The 18,175-nt window shown below is 41.8% G+C and overlaps 1 protein-coding gene across 2 annotated transcripts in view; it reads left to right on the forward strand.

The window, feature by feature from the left end:
- The first annotated feature begins 3,311 nt into the window (after positions 1-3,311).
- The window catches only part of LOC121953319 (latent-transforming growth factor beta-binding protein 2-like), a 104,100-nt gene continuing 89,236 nt past the window's right edge, over positions 3,312-18,175 (forward strand). Inside the window, exons 1-2 of one of the 2 annotated variants that reach the window (XM_042500339.1) lie at positions 3,312-4,105; positions 6,762-6,835. In XM_042500339.1, the coding sequence (XP_042356273.1) occupies positions 3,678-4,105; positions 6,762-6,835 (502 nt within the window). In that variant the 5' untranslated portion in view covers positions 3,312-3,677. The remainder of the gene's footprint in view (positions 4,106-6,761; positions 6,836-18,175) is intronic. The other variant, XM_042500340.1, reaches the window with a different exon arrangement.

The following is an 18,175-nucleotide window of genomic DNA, read 5'->3' on the forward strand; positions in this document are numbered from 1 at the left end:
TATGTCAAAGAAAGCAAGAAGATTGTGTTCAAGTGTGTGTTCAGTAGCTTCAAAACATTTCCCTTGCAGTTATACCCTGAAAACCATCTAGGAAACGAAGCAATTAAAAGCACTAAGTGTCTGGAGACGACTCAAATCCACCATGAGCTTTTTTCATTAAACACGCACACGCATGCAAGCTGTTTGCGTCAATGTAATTACAAGACTTGGCTATTGTTATTGTTACTATGACCCTGTGCTTTGTATGAAACTGTGCAGTGTAATGCAGTTATATTTCTGCTCTGCATTTGAAAGATGATAGGAGTGGCTTGGTTGTCATGCCAGAGTTTTCAAAGAACTCTTTGTGTGGAAGCATCGGTCATAGCCAGAGACATCCTCCTGGTATTTATTCTAGAGTTCCTCCAGATGCTGCAAATTGTATCAAATTGGGCCATGTTAAGGCCCACTTTCATAACACGAATAGCTGCTCCACAGACCTTCAGTGACTCCCGACCAGGAGTTGGCTACTTGTGCTCCAGGGGATACTTCTGCAGTTGCCAGTGGGGTTATGTTAAATGTTGCTGAGTAGCTCAACTCATTAAGACAATTACAGTTTGAGTTGAAATATATACCTGTAGTTGTAACACACATGCTGTGCTGTGTTTGTGTGAAAACTAGTTAACAAGTGAGCAGAAAGGTCTTAATAGTTTGTAAAAGTCATGAATAAACAGTTATACTTAGCTGAAAGTACTAAAGAGTGAAAACAATTATTGCCAGCTGACATAAGTGGATCAGTATTTGAATCTGATGAACATAATTTGATAGATGGCTTAAATAGAGCTAAGCTAGTTGTGGATAACTACCTGAAGTAGCTAATGCTAGCCAAAAGTAATGGATGAACACTTAAGTAGTCAGCCAACATGTGCTCAAGGAAGGTAATAGGAAACTCGAAATGGTCAGCTAGCCAAAAGTAAAGGAAAATTAATATAGTGAAACACATGAAATAATATGATGTCAGCTAATGCTAGGTAAAAGTAATGGATAAACATTTGAAATAGTCAGCTTGCTAAATGTGATATTAATGAGTCAGCATTTAAAATATGCTTACAGTGGATTGACAGGTTTCTCAGGAGGTATGTGGCATGTCTCTGCGGCTCTGAGGAAGCTCTGCACAGCTTTTCTGCAGAGCCATTGAGCAGCTAGGCGTAGCAAATAAACTGGCAACTTCGTGTGGTACTTGACCACAATGACAAAATAATTATAAACTCTTGCAACAATATCCACTTCTGTGTAATTAATAGTGCTAAAAACATCGTTAAAATCAGCAGAAATGAACACTTTTGGACATGACAGGTGGTATTGATGCAGATATAGTTACGTTTATCTGGCAGGGCTACAAGAGTACATCGATTAATATATATTTAAAACCATAGCTCTACAAACTTACAGCACAAGGCTGATAATACGATACAGAAACAGATCAAGACACCGGACTGAGGCTTTAGTACAGCGACAGTTGAGTTGCAGCCAGCTGCTCACTCACACAGGTCGCCGAGCAGACAGCACTGCATGGATTTGTCTGTGTCGGGGTTAACTGGCCGTGATCTTTTCACCGGGGCCATCGACACCAGCAACATGCCTGGGGGTGGAGTGAGACTGTTGGACAGTCATAAGACAAATGCAGCCTCCTTCTCTAATTAGATTTCTCATGGGTTGCAAGATGAGCTGTAATCAGCTGTGGCGCGCAGCCCAAGTCTCCACACAGACATGATGTTTCCGTGGAGATCTGACAGGAAAGACGACACCTTTTTTTCTCTTTTTAGTGTCCATTCAGTAACCTTTTTAAAAGTTTCCCTGGTAAAAATTCCCTGTTGAGAGGTTTGTATATCTCAGCTGTGGTGGAGGGGAGAATGAATGGGCAGACTACTAGTCTTCCTCTCTGCTGTGTGTTTTGGATGGCAGTCCTGTGAGTGGTGATGGTGCTTTGAGACCACTCATGAGAGAGACAGGCGTGCATCTTTGTGGGTTGAATGAGAGGAGGGAGCCAGCTCTCTTTGGGTTGTTTAAGATCTTATGGGAGAAGAGAAATGTGTTGTTTCCAGACAGTCAGAGGGAAAGTGATGATGCAGCATGGATGAGAAGGGGAGATGAATGGGATCTGTTACATAACCTGTTTTCCAAGGTTTCAGATTGAGTTTGAACTGTGAGCTTCCCATAACTTTTACTGGGAGATCAAAGCATGTCTGTAAGCCTGCAAATTGCCAGGATGCACATTTTGCGTCAGGGATACTCAGCTTGCTTTGCTTGAGGGCCACTTTTGCAAAATGACAGAATGCCAGGGGCCAGTTGCAGAAGCCCCGTACATGTTTCTAGGAATATAGGATGTTTCTAGGATTTGAACATGTCTTTAGGATTTTAGGACATCGCTGGGATTTTAGGAAGTTTCTCAGGTTTTGGGACATTTATAGGATTTTAGATCATTTCTTAGATTTTAGGACATTTCTGGGATTTTAGGGTGTTTCTAGGATTTCAGGACATTTCTTAAATTTTAGGAGGTTTCTAGGATTTTATGACATTAAGGGCTTAGTCAGGACCTCCGCTGGGGGTGCAGGGGATCCTCCGCTGGCATTTTTTTTTTTTATAAACAAGCTCTTTTTTGATGCTGTTTTATGCACTCTGGCAACTTATATAAACTAAAAGCACAAAAAATGTTTCCCAGTGTGTATCACTTCATTTTTATTATGAATTAGAAAATGTTTGGGGACCACCCAGCACCGTATTTTGGACCAGATTTGGCTGCAGGCTGTAAATTAAGTATTACATGCTGTTATCTGTAAAACTTAAACTGCTGCATTGTAAAGTGAACTCAAAGTGCTTCTCACTGTGAGATGAAATGATTAGTCTACACTCGGTTAATTAAAATCAATGTAAAATAGACTGCATTAACTCAAATAATCCAGCAATCAGTGAAGTAGACTCTTAAAGGAAAAACATCTGGTTTCTTAAGTTTTATGATGTTGCAGTAGCCTGCCAATTCATATGCAAAGGTGACGATTAACGCAGCTGCATTCATGATAATTCAAATAGTCCTGTTCAAAGGGATCCCAGAAAAAGACACACAGTAACATGATGTAACTTGGCAGAGAAAGTGCGTGTGGGCACATGGACCGAGCGGTGCCGTGAGTGAAGCAACAATACAGCCGACAAGGGGGAGTTTCTTCTTGCAAAGCGCATGCAATCCCTACAAAAATTCCCGGTGACTTCAGATCCAAGGAGGTGGTGATATTCATGGGAGCACGATTCAAACTCTCTCACTTGGAGTACAGCTTCAGCAGCCCTAGAGCCAGCGCGCTGCTCTCTTTGCGCCTTTTTCTTGTTTAACATAAACTAAAACAGATGGAATAATGTTTGCTTAAAATAACAGTTTTTCAGCGCTGGAAGGAGAAAAAGCTCAGAGTTTCTCACTTTGGGCTGTAGTTAGGTGCTGATTTGACAACCTGAAGACGTTTTGCGCAAAGTCTTACCTGGGCATTATGAGGAGGTATCCAGGCTTTTTTCATTCATGGGAGAGGATGCAGTCTAGCTGAACTCGCGTAGCGCAATTGCGGACTTTTGTTTTTATTTGCTTATATTTTAGTGGCTCTCCATAACGCGATCTTTCCTTTTACGCGGTACTTTCAAAACTTTGCACGCTCAAAATGGACCGTGCAGGATTTGTTGTTTTGATGGTTTTGACTGTTGCACTTGTGCGAATTGGTGACAGTCATAGGGACACAACAGGTGGGAGGACAGAGGGTGCAGCAGTTGTCCAACAGCAGTCCTGGCTGAAGAGTCAAGGTCACTCGCCAAGGGGACCAGGGGACGGTGCATCCTCCGGTGAAACGTCTCCAGGGACAAGCCAGTCTAGGACTCTGATCCGCCTCAGAGCATCAGCCCAAGGGGATGCTAGGCACAAATCCAAAGCAGGACCGGCTCATGCTGCAGGCGCCTCCGGGGAAGACGTGTCTGCGCCGCGGGATGGTGCGCTGCGCACCGCCAGACACACAGCCAGCCAGCAGCACAGAACCAGAGTGAACCGCAGGCAGAGCAGCAAACCCAGCTCTGCCAGCGCAAGGAGACTTGTTGGGTAAGAATGACAGCCAAGTGCTCTACATCTACTATAAAAATGTTTTGCTTTACTTTATCAAGCTGTTCAAGCCAGTCAAACTCTCTGTATGAGCAGTACTTTTCAAGGAATTTGTGTGACCTATTTTACTGTACATGAGTCCATGTGGTTTACTGAAAAGTGGTGGTGGCCCACTTAAACCAGCATCTCTCTTCCTGTAAGGCAAACCAAGTAATGATGTAACATAACTACCCACAGAAAATGCCAACAATGTGTTGTTCCATATTAACACAAAGCTGTGTGCACAAAACTGCCATTCAGTAGGTGAAAGAGCTCTATATGATGAATTACTGTGATATATGTCTTTTGTCACCGGGGTCATGGCAGGACATGGATTAATAGCTGAGGTTAAACACTGTGCTGATTAATGGGCTGATAGTGGAGGCATATAATGAGCAGCAAATGCATATGAATGGGTGAGCTGTCTTTGAACTGTTTTCAGAGTAATGCAACACTACATTATCACCATTTCCTCCCATTACTACACATTACTGTATATTTAAATCGTAGTAGGAGAATGGCTGCAGACTGCTTCAATGTGTGTGCCCCAGTTTTGTGCTCTTGCCTGTGGCCATGTATTGTAGTGGTTCAACCAGAGCCCTGGCTGGTGAACATTTTGCAAATTTGCTTAGTGATCAGAAACACCTGTTTCTCCGATGGCCTCCTCTCAGCGCTGCAAATCCCTATTTTTTTTGTCTCTTTTAAACTCCAAACAGGACGATGGGTTATTTCCATATTAGAGCCCTTTTCTTCTTGTTAAATGAACCCTCGTGCATCCAGTCCTGTTTGTTCCATAGGGACAAAGCATGATACACACAGGAGGGGAGAGTGTTTACATAATAATCAGAGGGGGCTTTGAATGGCTCACCTTGGGTCGCAGACACTGAAATATAAATGAAATATCTCTTATGTGTGTCATAGAAGAGGCTCTTGCCTTTAGGAAATGGATTATTTATATGGCCAATTTATGAAGAACACTTTACAAGCAATGGGAGGATTCAGCCAATTGGTTCGCCATCTGTAGGCATACATATAACATATAACATGCACTTACCTGCCTTAAGCATACGCCATGATAACACCCTGGAGATATGATGGACAGGGATGTTGTCCAATACTTGTATCTGCATTTTTTTACAGACTCTGTCCAAGAAATAAATCTGGGCACCATCAATATGCCCCAATGCACTTTAAAAACAACATTTCTCAACGCATCTGTCTGCCAGACATTTGCACTCATGCATGGTTGAATTGAGGTGCTGTCTATTTAAAGCAGTGCATAAAGAAAATAGCTGTAGAATTAGATCCAACATGCTTTATTGCCTCGCGTGACATTGCCAAAAAAACATATTCCAGTGTTGAATGAATGGAGTTCTTTGACTTTTAAAGAAGCATAAAGGTGGCGTTAACATAACTCTGCAGGCACATTACCTTATAGTAGTCTGCACGGCAATTTCAACACTTTGATTCATTAGCTTGAGATGAATCATCCACCGCTTGTTAGAGAAAGTGTTTTCATGACACATTTCCTCTTGGAATTCCCACTTTGCTTACTCATTTACTGTGCCCAGAGGCACTGGCAGCGCTGGGTTCACTTAACTCTCGTATTTACATTCATGTTGACTCAGTATGACTCCCCTTCTGTTTTCAGTGCACCTGTCAGACTAATCCAGATAGTTCAGTAGTGAAATAATACTCCACGGTGTTATGTTCAAGTTTTAAATCAAAATATAACTAGGTGTGAATATGGTATTATCTAAATTTTGACCTGGGGCATGATTCTAATTATGGTGTATAACGTTCTCCATTACATACATATATCCCTTGATGGAATTTGAATGTGATGACTGATGTCTTTGGCACGAGCCTGGCCTGATGTGTTTGATTTATGACAAAGCTAAGCCTGCCAGAGGGCCCAAACAACTGCATGTTATCCCTGTGACGCCTCAGTAACACTTGCAGTATCTAATGAGTCCAATCCGACTGAGGTCAATGAGTCAACTCCTGTTATCTCTTCAAATCACCATGAGTCAGACATCCACTTACTGTAATATCTTGTGAAAAGATGATGGGGCACAGATCCATGCCAGTGCGTTGACTGTTGCCCTGAAGTTGCTCTTGCGGTCTGGTGCCTTTTCATCTATCTCACTGCAGAAATTGGCCCGCGCTGCAAGTTGCGGATTAAAGAGTGCAAAGAATCCAGTTATAGCTGTTTAAAACTTGTCATCTCTCATTTGCTCAGTGATTTATAGAAGATGCAGGGTGCTTTTCTTGTCCCGTGTGTCTCGCATAATCCCTTCAAGGCTCAGATAACTCTGTATTTATTTTAACTCTGGACTCTCGCATAACAGAAAGTGGGACTTGTGGCTCCACATTCAGATAGAGTTTCGTGACTTGCCCTGAAATTTTTATCAAATAAAATGCAATTATAGCGTAATCTCTAAAGTGTTCATATCAATAGGCCAGCCACATCAGAATGAGCGGCTTCGCAATCAGATCAGTTTGTCATGCAAAGGCCCTCCACACTCACTGTTATTGCTTTATGGATTATGAAAAGGCCCTCTATATTAATGACTGTGTCCTATCTCAGAGTGGTTTGTTTATGTCTTCCTTTCAGGCCGAATGTCTGTGGAGGTCAGCACTGCTGCTCAGGCTGGGCTTTGGCACCAGGAACCAATCGCTGCATTAAACGTAAGTAAAAACACTTTAATGTCCTGTGGAAATTAAAATGTATGTAATTTGTCAGAAACACGCAGCCTCTGAAGCTGAAAAATGAAGCTGATGCAGAAGTGCCAAAAACTGCAGTTTATCAAAAGGCCCCTTCAGGCTGACTTAAAAAAACTGTAAATATCCAAAAACACCCATGTTAATATGCAGATTTACAGCAGAAATCAACATGTTGAAGGCCTGATACAAAGTTTTGCTCTCTATCGCTAATTTCAACATTCATGACAACTGTATGTGGGGTTGATTTTTTTTCTATAACCCACCTGTTTGCATTTTATTGAGGCTTAAGTTACACAAACGAACGTAGCCACTTCAGTGAAAGGCTGTCTGCTGATAGTGTCCTCGGCCTCCAGTCAGATATACATTCACTTCTGGCTTCAAAAAACAAAAATTCCACGGTCAAAATGCCAAACTGGAGGCTTGACAACAGCAGTCCACAAACCAATGTGACGTCACGGTAGCGCCATCCATTATTTATACAGTCTATGGCCTGAACACTCTGTCATTCAACTAGAAAGAAAACTGTATTCTTTGCAATCTGAGGTCATACATTTGTGAAGTCTTGAAGGGGCACACAAGCACACTGACACGCTTTATGTATATTAGAACTTTGCGGACAGAGAGGCTTTACAATCCGAAGCACATAGACCGAAAAATAACACAGTAAATGGCTACTAATGACTGTCTTGTCATGTGGAATTGCCCAATGAAAGTTTTCCAAGGGTGTTATTGCCCCCATGCCTTTTCTTTTTCATGTAAGATCCTCGCGTGGAAATTACCATCACTTAGCACTTGGCTCTCTTTTTGACACAAGCCCTTAATTATGGGTGGAACTGCTTCTTCTTTTATTTGACCACAGCAGTATTGGATATCCTAACTGCTAGATAATTAAAAGTGGAATGGAAGACAGTGACTGGGAATGAATAATCAACCAGTTCTTTATGTGAAATTGTTACAATGTTGATATTGTTGTCTTTGATTTATATGCAGACTGTTAAAAGAAACTGTCATTCTTATCATTTATGTATTCTTACAAGGGGCCCCAATTCAATACAGAAATGGCTGCGTTGGACACCAGATTTGCTCTTTGCATGTCATGTTTCAATTTCACATTTACGACTGTCATTGTTTGCTGCAGCCTGAAATAGCAGGCTGAAACTAGAGCTTTTTGAGAGGGAGTTATCTTTAAATTTTATGAGTGAAGTGAAACCTACACGGCAGCTAGCTGGCATCTATCTGTCTATCTAGCAGCAAGCGAGCTCTTCTTGACTTGTTTACCGTTTTCTCTGTTCCTCTCTGCTAATTATTTCTCACACACACACATGCACACACCGTCAACACACATTTCAGCCAGTCGATTACACAACAAGCTGATTGGCCCCAGCAGCCTCCTAATTAGATCTCCTTCCCTCCTGCCCAGTGCAAAGCCTTCTTCCAGTTTTTTCTCAAGTCCCAGCTAAAGGCACACTTACCAAGGTGTAAATTACATCTAACATTGAGCTGCAGTTACTCAAATTAAAAGGGTAAATACTTTTAATCTGCCAGAAAGTAACAGGTCCAGTCTAACGCGCTTGTGTTAAACAAGGCATCTGAGCAGGCCAGGGGTCTGTCCAACCATCTGGACCCTCTTACTGCTTGGCCCTCACCCAGGTCTGACTGGAGGCTATGCTATCATCAGCTGAGTGAAGCCCCACGGCCGGCAAGGTGCCAACACAAAGGCCCCAGACTGGAGCTGGGACTGGAAGCCCCCACGTAGCAGACCTCCGTGGAGGAAAACAGGCTCAGGCTATCCTTATTCCGTCCCCGCCTGAGACCTAGGCTGCTTTTTTAGGAGATGGCAGCATGAGAAAACATGTTCACAGCAGGGGAAAGAAAAGGAGCAAACCTGTCGACTGTGAGCATAAGTAAAAACATATCGCGGCTGAGCTGAAATTCTCGCTGAAGGGATTTAAAGTGTTGTCTAATATTAAAGATGTCAGCTGCAGGCTTCACCCGCGAGGCTGGATTTGGTGTCTACAGTTATGGCTTCCTAACAATACCTCCTTGTTAAATTGCGTTGAGCTCAGAGCAAATATATGACAGGAATTGGATCGCTAATTGTCCAGGGAGTGCGCCTACATGCCTTTAGAAATGTGTTTAGGTCTGAGTCTCTGTGGGTCCTGTTGGAGGTTGTTGTCTGGCTCTCTGAAGCCTCCGTCCTGCCCGTGTCCTGGCAGGTTTGGAGCTGACTGTCTCTGTTTTCAGCTTCAGGATGGATGGTTAGCAGACTTGTTTATGTATTAAAGTTAATTCCAAGTGCTGAAAATAGCCAGCGTCGTGTGATAGAAAGCTTTGATCCATTAAGAACAGAACATTTCATTTTCCCTGCTGTGGTTTATTATTTTTCTAGTTAAATAAGCCACTCTATGTAAAGATAAAACTCCCCTGGTTTATATGACTGAGGTTTACCCCGACCAATATTGATTTTATTAATGATGGCCGAGAACCAAAGGTGTGTGTTGTGTTGCGCTGGTAAAGTGAGGCCAGGTGTAAGCCTCGCTGCACTTCCATCTGTTTAGTTGTAAGCAGGATTGTGGCTCCCGTCGAGATGAATGGAGCATCTTGTTTTTGGGGTCAGCACTTATTCTTATTCCCCGCTGTGCTGAGATTCACATCTGTTCATCAAAAAGTATTGTTGCTGAGATGAAGAGCAGAGAAAAGCCATGTTGTTGCCGCTCCCCTCAGCCCACCAGTAGCCTTGTCTTAGACTTACAGGACTGTCTGTCAGCTGCATTACTGTAACTGTTAACACTGTCCTGACTGATGAATACTTTGTGCTGAACACTGATGATCTCTATAGAAAGTCTTATACGGATTTTCATGGAATCAACAACATTGTCCATAAAGTATGCCAGTGGTAGTTAGCCGTGGGAATCTTGCACTCATTACAGTTATCAAAAAAAGATAAAAACAGCAAGTTGTTTCAGTTAAATTTGTATTGTATATCCCTTTGTGTTGGGAAATCTACAGAAATCTGTTTACAAAATAGTAAGCTATTTAGCTGTGGAATTAGGATTAAAAATTTGAATTGCAGGCAGGTTTTAGGGTAAATACAAAAACCCTCAATTACATGTCTTGTACATCACTGTAGAATTACTGTTTTGAAGTTTTGGTTTACAACATTTCTTGGAAAAAAAACAATTAAAGTAAGATCTTTTAAAAGCAGTGTTACTGGAAAAAAGATCTGAATTTTATCTGCTCTCCTTTGTATCTGCTTTCAGAGGCTTCAAGCTTCTTATCTTTGCACCTTTGAATGTGACTCTCACTCAAACCGAGCTGTAAATGCATTCTTGGATGGGATACCAGGAGGCACACAGACTGTCTGAGCTAATGGAGCTCTTTGGCAAGTCAGAGCTGTAGTGTAGATACCCTCTAGTTTTACATCAGGAGCCTGCAGCTGTGCAGCAACTCTGTGAGGCTGTATTCACTGTAGCCACTGCAGCGCTTTGAGCAAAATGTCAGTGTCTGCATACCAACCACCTCACAATGGCAATGTTAGCATGCCAGTGTTTATTCGATATAATGTTTACCATATAAGTTAAGTGAATGCCGCGCCATGATTCCCACAGTACATAATTCAGAAGCCCCAGTAGGCCCATTGGACTGGAAGGCCATTTAAAGGTAATTTAGGACATTCAGGTATCTCAGAAAATACGCCAGACATGCTCCCAAACAGAAGTGCATGGCTAATTATCATGCAGGGTGACCAACCGACTCTCCTCTGATTGGCTTACCATGACACCCTAACCCATGAAGAACTAACATTACATCACCAAGCGCCAGTTGGAAAAAAAAATGATACCAAAGATATGTAGTTGAAGTACATAAACTATGTGGTGGTCAACAAAAAACAAATTGCAGTATGCAACATGTGTTGGTTGCAAAATAACGACAAAGACGACTTCTAATTTAGATTGACATTCAAATTTGTACAAAAATCAACGATTGCTAGGCTTGTTTTAAAAAATAATGCAAATTTAAAAAGTCATTCATGATTTTTTTAATTTAAAGAGCATATCATGACTTGTTTGGGACCATAGACTGTATGTAAAGATGGATGACATGACAGCTCCCCCAAAGTGAAACTCGATTGCCCCCTGGTGTCTGTTTGCTTCATGTCCTAAGGCCCGTCCCTCCATGTTAATAAATGGACATAGGCCAAACTAATTTAAATATTAAATATAATATTAACTAAATATTAAATTGTACAAAAGGGGGCTTTCCCGCCATGACTGACAGCCATGACTAACCGCTGTAACAGCCAATCTGTCACCTCACATTCAATGGGAGCTGCTCACGATTGGTCGGACAGGTGTTTAGGCAGGAACTCCCCCACCGCGGATATGCTACCGCGCAGATGCAGGCTCTCAGTGGCACCACCCTTGCAAGATGGCAACGCCTGTATCTGGGATATTTTAGCCTCACTTCAGCACAGCAGGGGTAAGTGGGTTCATCTCATCCATCTTTATATAAAGTCTAAGTTTGGGACTCAAAACTTAATATTTAGGATGAGGGCCTGTCTTGATGTGGGACTTGAGTGCAAAGACTTGAAATGTCTTTGTTATTTGCAAAACAATGAGTTGCTCCCGTCTTAGTGCATTTGTTTTTGTGATACTGTGCTGTTGGACAAATGGGCTTTTGGTCTTATTGTACACTTTTTGGAATATTGGGGCTTTGAAATTATGAGTTGTCGGAACAGTGGGCAGTGCAAGTTTAGGTGGTGAGCATGCTTACATTTGCTTCTTAGTAATAAGCACAAAGCACAGTTGAGACCGAGTGCCATTTGTTTTGCAGGTATTTTGTCATAAACAAATTTTTGAATAAATTGAAATTCATCCTGAGGAGGACATGAATGTCTTTATCAAACTTCATGGAAATCCATTCAATAAATATGTCAGTAAAAAACCACATGACGCTAGCATGGCTAAGAAGGAATGCTAGGTGTTGGCTTAGCTCACACTGGCAGGGTCACTTTGAATCAGAGTTATGTTGTGTTGCTCTGGCTTCTCTAGTTGACATGGCTGTTTTAGTAATCGGATTAATGGCATGGTCTACCACACACAGAGTGAGTGCACGGGACAATATAGAATACTTCAGACGGGGAACGTCAGACTCCCGCAGGACAGACAGGAACTGGCTTTACATCTAACCTGAGCTCATTGTGCTCCCCAAAGTGCTTTTAGATTCTGCGGCAGAATTCATTTCACCACACTATACATCACAATATTTTGGCGAAGGCACGCGATATACACATGGCAACTTGCTGCAAGTGTAGCCAACAGTGAGAGCAAGACCCGCTAAAAAAAGCACACAGATGGCCTTTGATTTAAACCCCTTGCTGTCTTAGAGAGTGCAGATGAAAGGTGCATCATTCAAATGGAGGAATAAAGTTGTTTTCAGTCTCTTAAGCAGTTGGTGATTGACAGAGTGAAACGCGGTAGAGAGGAGTTTCTTTTTGATTGCCTTCCAGCTTTCTTTGGCCTGCTGTGCCGCTCAGGGCCCCATCCCAACCCTAAAATAACTCCTCATGCAGAAAGTCTCTCTCTCGTGCTTACCTCTCCCATCACAAGGTAAATTTCCCTTTCTTTTAAAACAAAACTATAGCATGTGGCATGTTTCCCCGATCCCATCATGTCTCCAGTGTAGCTTGAGTAGGATTGAAGCCTTCCAGTGTTGAGAGAGCCACATAAATCATTTCAACATATCAACTCACAGTTCACCATTTTCATAGGTATGGAAGTGACCACAAATCATAAAATACACCTTTTTACATTATTTGTTGAACATCTATTAGAGTTTCTCTTTAGATATTAACCCAATCTTGTGTGTGAAACACATTTAAAGCTCTTCTTTTTTTTTACACCATGTGTGAAGCATCTGGTAAAGTATCAAGGACATACACGTGCGAACGTTTTCTGACCTCCAAAGCAGTACCCAAAAATGTAGGTTCACCCTCTTCACCTAATAGATACAAGCCGTCTCAGCTTGCTTTGTGTTAACCTCCCCAACACATGACAGAATATCCACATATATTGGCTCTGATCTTGCAGTAAGATTTGCTGTCTTCATTCAAATAAAAACTCATGCTGAACTTTCATAAGTTGTCTCAAAGGCAGTCGCGTCACACTATGATATTTGCTCTTTTCAAAACTAGTCACATGTATTTGTTTTTAATGATAGACTAGAGATTTATTGTGCATAACCAATGAATGAATGGTGCTGTTTAGGTTTTATGGCATAAACACTTCATAGGATAGCTTTTGACACCCTGCAAGGGATCATGAGTGAGAGTCAAGCACATGAGTGTGCCCCACGACCCACTAAGTCACCAGGTCACCCACAGCACTGCTAAATGTACTACAACATCAGAGTTACTGTAGATATGAACGAGTCGAATATCCTACGGAAAATGTGCAGCTTCCAATCTACAACATTTATATCTACAACAATTTATATGTTGAATTTATGATGAGCAAGAGTAATATCTCACTAAGTAAATCATACATTTTCCATTATTCCAATTTCCCAGAGTTTGAAAAAAGGAGATCTAACACCGATGAGAACCAAGTTTGCTGAGCAGCGTCCTCTGTTTTACAAGAACAGGAGGAGGTTTTTAAAATGCTGGTCTTTCTGGTGACTTTACTGAGCCGGGGTTGAAATTACTACCGCACAGACAGCCGCAGAGCCCTCCTCAGCTTTATATGTCGTGTGTGGATTTGTGGGGGTTACACAGTTCACAGTTCAGGGACATAACACTCCCTTGGCAGCCCTGCAGAGTTATGGCCCATTAGACAGATCCTGTAATCAATACACACCCCATCGGCCCAAAACCCATCATTAACATAGAGGCTGGACAGCTCGCTCTCAGTCTCTCTCCCCAAACCGGCAGTGCTGCTTTCTTCACTCCAGCTGGTGTGTCTGTTTGTAGGTTGCAATTGGGTCCTGTTTTGGCCTCCTGCACCACATGTTTTTCTAATTGCTACCATAGATGAAAGTGTGGTAAAAATGATGCACTACTCAGCGTCTGGACCCAGACGTCTTCCTGTAGAATTTCTTTTTTGTTTATTTGTACGTCTTTGTTCATGAGCTGTTATAATACAGAAATGATGAAGACAAAAATAGCAAAAACTTGGCCACATAAAGCTGAAAAGTAATCTTTATAACACATGCTTGCTTCTCTTTTTGCATGCTGTCAAGATGCAAAAAAGTAGCCATAGTTGCAAAGGTGTGGACTCAAGCCACATGACTTGGACTTGAGTCACAAATTCATTGACTTGACACCCGACTTTACAAAATTCAAGAAGACTTGCAGCTCAACTCAAACTTTAATGCCAATGACTCATGGCTTCGCATGGACTTTTTACTTGAATATACTTGATATCTTACCCCTAAGCCCAAAGATTAAGAGATATGTTGTTTAAAAAGTGTGCCATGACTCATCTATCGTTAATGCTATTCATTCACAGCAAGTCAACACTTAATTCCTCAAATGATCCACTTTGTTTGAACCAATCTGACAGCAGCCAATCAAGTTGCAGGAGAAAGCATCAAAGAAGTTACGCTTCTGAAAGATAATTTCATGTGCGGATAAAAGTTATAGTATGTGACGGTCAACAAAACATGAATTGCAGTATGCTAAGTGGGTCAAAACTTACAGGCAAAGACATAAAAACGTCCAAAAATGGCATTACATTTGGTGAAGAGCGCATTAACACTTTTACAGAACTCGGAATTCAAAATGAAGGTCTTGGGACTTGTGGATCCTGACTTGGGATTTGACTTGGGACTTAAGGACAAAGACTTGAGACTTACTCATGACTTGCGAAACAGTGACTTGGTCCCACCTCTGCATATTTGCGCGGCTCTGTAAGCAGCAAGCCTAAAAAACAAAACTGAGCTTGATTGACACTTACAAAGCAACATTAACAACCAGCGCCCGTCTCCTTCAGTCACACGTGCTCGCTGAGGCCACAGTGTTGTTAGGGCAACCCATAGCCAACCATATATCATGGCACCCTCCTGCTTAAAGACCATATGGAAGTTGTTGGGATGTGATCCCTCAGGAGGATGGGGTTTGTGGCTTTTTGGTGAACACCACGTCTCACAGAGTCAGCTTTACAAGTTGCGGGCGCACAGCCCCCAGATCCAGATATCCTCCACAGAGCGCCCCAGCATGTGGCTCATTAGAAGCTGAATGTGGGGAGGCACGATATAGCGTGGCTAAAAGTAATGTACACAGTGTCATGGGTCAGCCGTAGGTTAACAAAATCCCCCCACAGAGCTGAGGTGGGTGAGGAGAGTAAAAGCTCCAACTACTGTATTGGAACTGAAAAGCCCGCACTGATTGAAAAATGTGCATCTATGACAGAGGCACCTTAATCTGCTGAAATATTACTCTTGTAAGATTTACCACAAAGAGAAAATAAAGGATCAGTCAAAGAGTGTCAAGCGCCCTCCCTTCCCTTCTGGTTCTGATTAGAACAATAGAGAAGTTTGATTCTCAACATTTCAGTTACAGTAACAGCAGTTTGGTTGTAGACAGCAAAGTTAGCTCTTGGCAAGACTGAAATGATAACACTTGCACTGGCAACCATGTGGAAATCACATGTTGTAAAGAGATTAACACTCACTTGAAATGATTAGCATTGAGAGGCAATTGTATTAACTGCTCAATAGACCAATTCTTACTTCTTCAGTGGAGAGAGCGAGTCTGGATGAGAGGTGAAATTTTTAAGCTTGTCTCTCTGCGCTGCCTCCCACAATCTTAAACACTTGACCTATTTCATGAGATCTGTCAGGTTCTGTGGTGACTCCCAAAAAGTGGCTCCTGCTGTCATCACAGGAGGTTTACCAGACTTCGTATTCAGTTTGGATAGCTTTACATTTGGCTGTGTACAGTTTTGTGAAAAGTTGCAGCAGTTTTTTAGAATCTCTTTTAAAAAGTAAAGGCTTTGGCCTTATGGCAAGCATTGCATCCACACGAATATACACAAATTCTACCTACAGCACTAGTTGTAGACTACTATAATACAAGGACATAGATTTCGTTTCAACTTGGGGGGGTGGGGGTTTGGGGGTTAGGGTCCTCCCCCAGGAAATTTTGAGCATCAAACACCTTATTTCCTGCATTATGTCGCATTTTTATGCATCAATTTCATCAAAAATAAAGCCTTCCGCTACTTTCATGTTTTTTCTAGAGGGGACAAATTCACATGTTCTAAATATCGAGGGAGACTATGCTAGAATAAATTCAGAAATGGCCACACTGCAACACCCAATTACAGGTAAGCTGCTGCAACCATAATTCCTAACGTGATTTTATCTTTCATTCTCATTTCCCAGCTTCCTGTCCCTTAGTTTCAACGTTGAAAGGGCCTTTAGTCAAGCCTTTTGTCATATTTTACTACATTCTAATCTCCGGAGCAGCTCCCAGCCTCTAAATCTCATAATGGCTCATAATGCGCTCAACCCTCAGAGAGTCCTCCCCCAAGATTATTGCGATTATGCTTTCACTATCAATATTATTTTCAAAAACGTCAAGTTACCTCTGGTAGCACCGTTGACCTGCATAAAGTGGGGAAATTTCTCTACATGTTTGAGTTATGTCAGATATTGGTTTCAAATTGCCCCTTGCTGAATGAGAGGACTATAAAGATTTGATGGGTTGTGTTATTGTGAGTCATAGCGAGGGGAAGGTGAATCTCTGGTGGATTGTAATGGATTGGAAACCAGCACTAAGTTGGAAATGAGAGTCCAGACGAGGGGGGACAAGAATGGCAATTTTCCCCGAGTTATGCACACACACATGCAAACCTAAGCTTATAGCAGGTAACTGTAACCCACCAGAGAAATTACAAACAATACTTACCTCAACCTGGGTCCCAGGGTTATTTTAATATATATACAGAATTACTCTGTGCTTACGTCAAGTCCACCCCAGAATTTTGACGAAATTAATAACTTTATTTTACTATAAAAGTTACTGTTTAACCCCCAAGTCAGTGCCTTTTAAAGGATGGATACTTGAATTAAACACAGCGGCCAGGTGTAACTCAAGACCCCCTTAAATTATCCCTATGTAGCTTAAAGGAATACTTTCCATAAAAACTTCCCTTTGTAAACTTCTCTCCATCTTGCCAGTGCCTAGATCTCCTGCTCATCTCCCAGCTCATTCCCTCTGGCTCAAGGGCTGTTGCTCTAACTACAGGTTGTACTTCTGCATTAGTACTCAAAGAGTAGAGGTGCAGATGGAGAGAGACGTCCCTTTCACGCTATTTCTCAAACTCGGAACATACTTAGATCAAACTGTTAAACTAGGCAGTGCTGATTACATATAAACCAAGATCCTGTAACTGTGTTGCCAATTTCTCACCTAAAATATTTTCAGAAATATGTCTTAGTGCCCTGCTTAACTGCATTACAAGAGTTTGTTAACTGTTTCCTGTATTATGTAATTGGAGGCTGAAAAACGTAAAAAAAAAAAAAAAAGTGAGCCAACATTCTGTTGCTGCGGTGCCTATTTCTCATCTCAGATGTTTTCAGAGAAATATTTTAGCTTACTTCTTAACTGTAATACAAGTTTCCTTGCTACCGGCCAGCCGCCATATTTTTTTGCGGAGGGCAAACTGGCATTATGTCATCCCCCAGTGGGAGCTTTTATTGGTCCTGTGTGGCATAAGGCATTCTGGTAGATGTAGGTTTTCTACCTCTTGAGCAAAAGTAAATGCCACAGCAGTTTTTCTCTGTTTTCTCTGGTCATGTAGCTCTGATTTCAAAGATATTTGTGTCTGTATAGTGCGTACAGCCCAGTTAATTTTTTTTTTTTAAAGACCATCTTTTCAGCAGTGAAATGCTTCTTCAAATTTGACAGGACTGGAAAAGATACACAGAGCTCAGACTCACTTAAAGGTGAAGTTAAAGATATTTTAGCTAAGCCCATAGAAAGTGCTGTTTCCATATTAATAATGTGTTTTATTACTGATTGGTCTGGATCAGCCTGTTTGTTTGGACGGTTCAAAGCTGCCAACTGCAGTCTAATAGCCTCCTCTTTTCAGATGACTGGATTTGGACACAATCTCCCAAAACTTGGCCAGTACGTCTTAGTCATAATTAAGGCTGAAGTGGCAATGCCAGGAATGTTTGCCATTTCTCCTCTTTTATTTCCGATGGATTCCCATTTTATTATTACTCTCGCAAAGTAATAATTGCTGCACATATTTCTGAAATGGATGGAATGTGAGGCAATTAGTTTTAATGATGTGCAAG

The sequence above is a fragment of the Plectropomus leopardus genome, chromosome 14, assembly GCF_008729295.1.
Source record: "Plectropomus leopardus isolate mb chromosome 14, YSFRI_Pleo_2.0, whole genome shotgun sequence".
Classification (NCBI taxonomy): Eukaryota; Metazoa; Chordata; class Actinopteri; order Perciformes; family Serranidae; genus Plectropomus; species Plectropomus leopardus.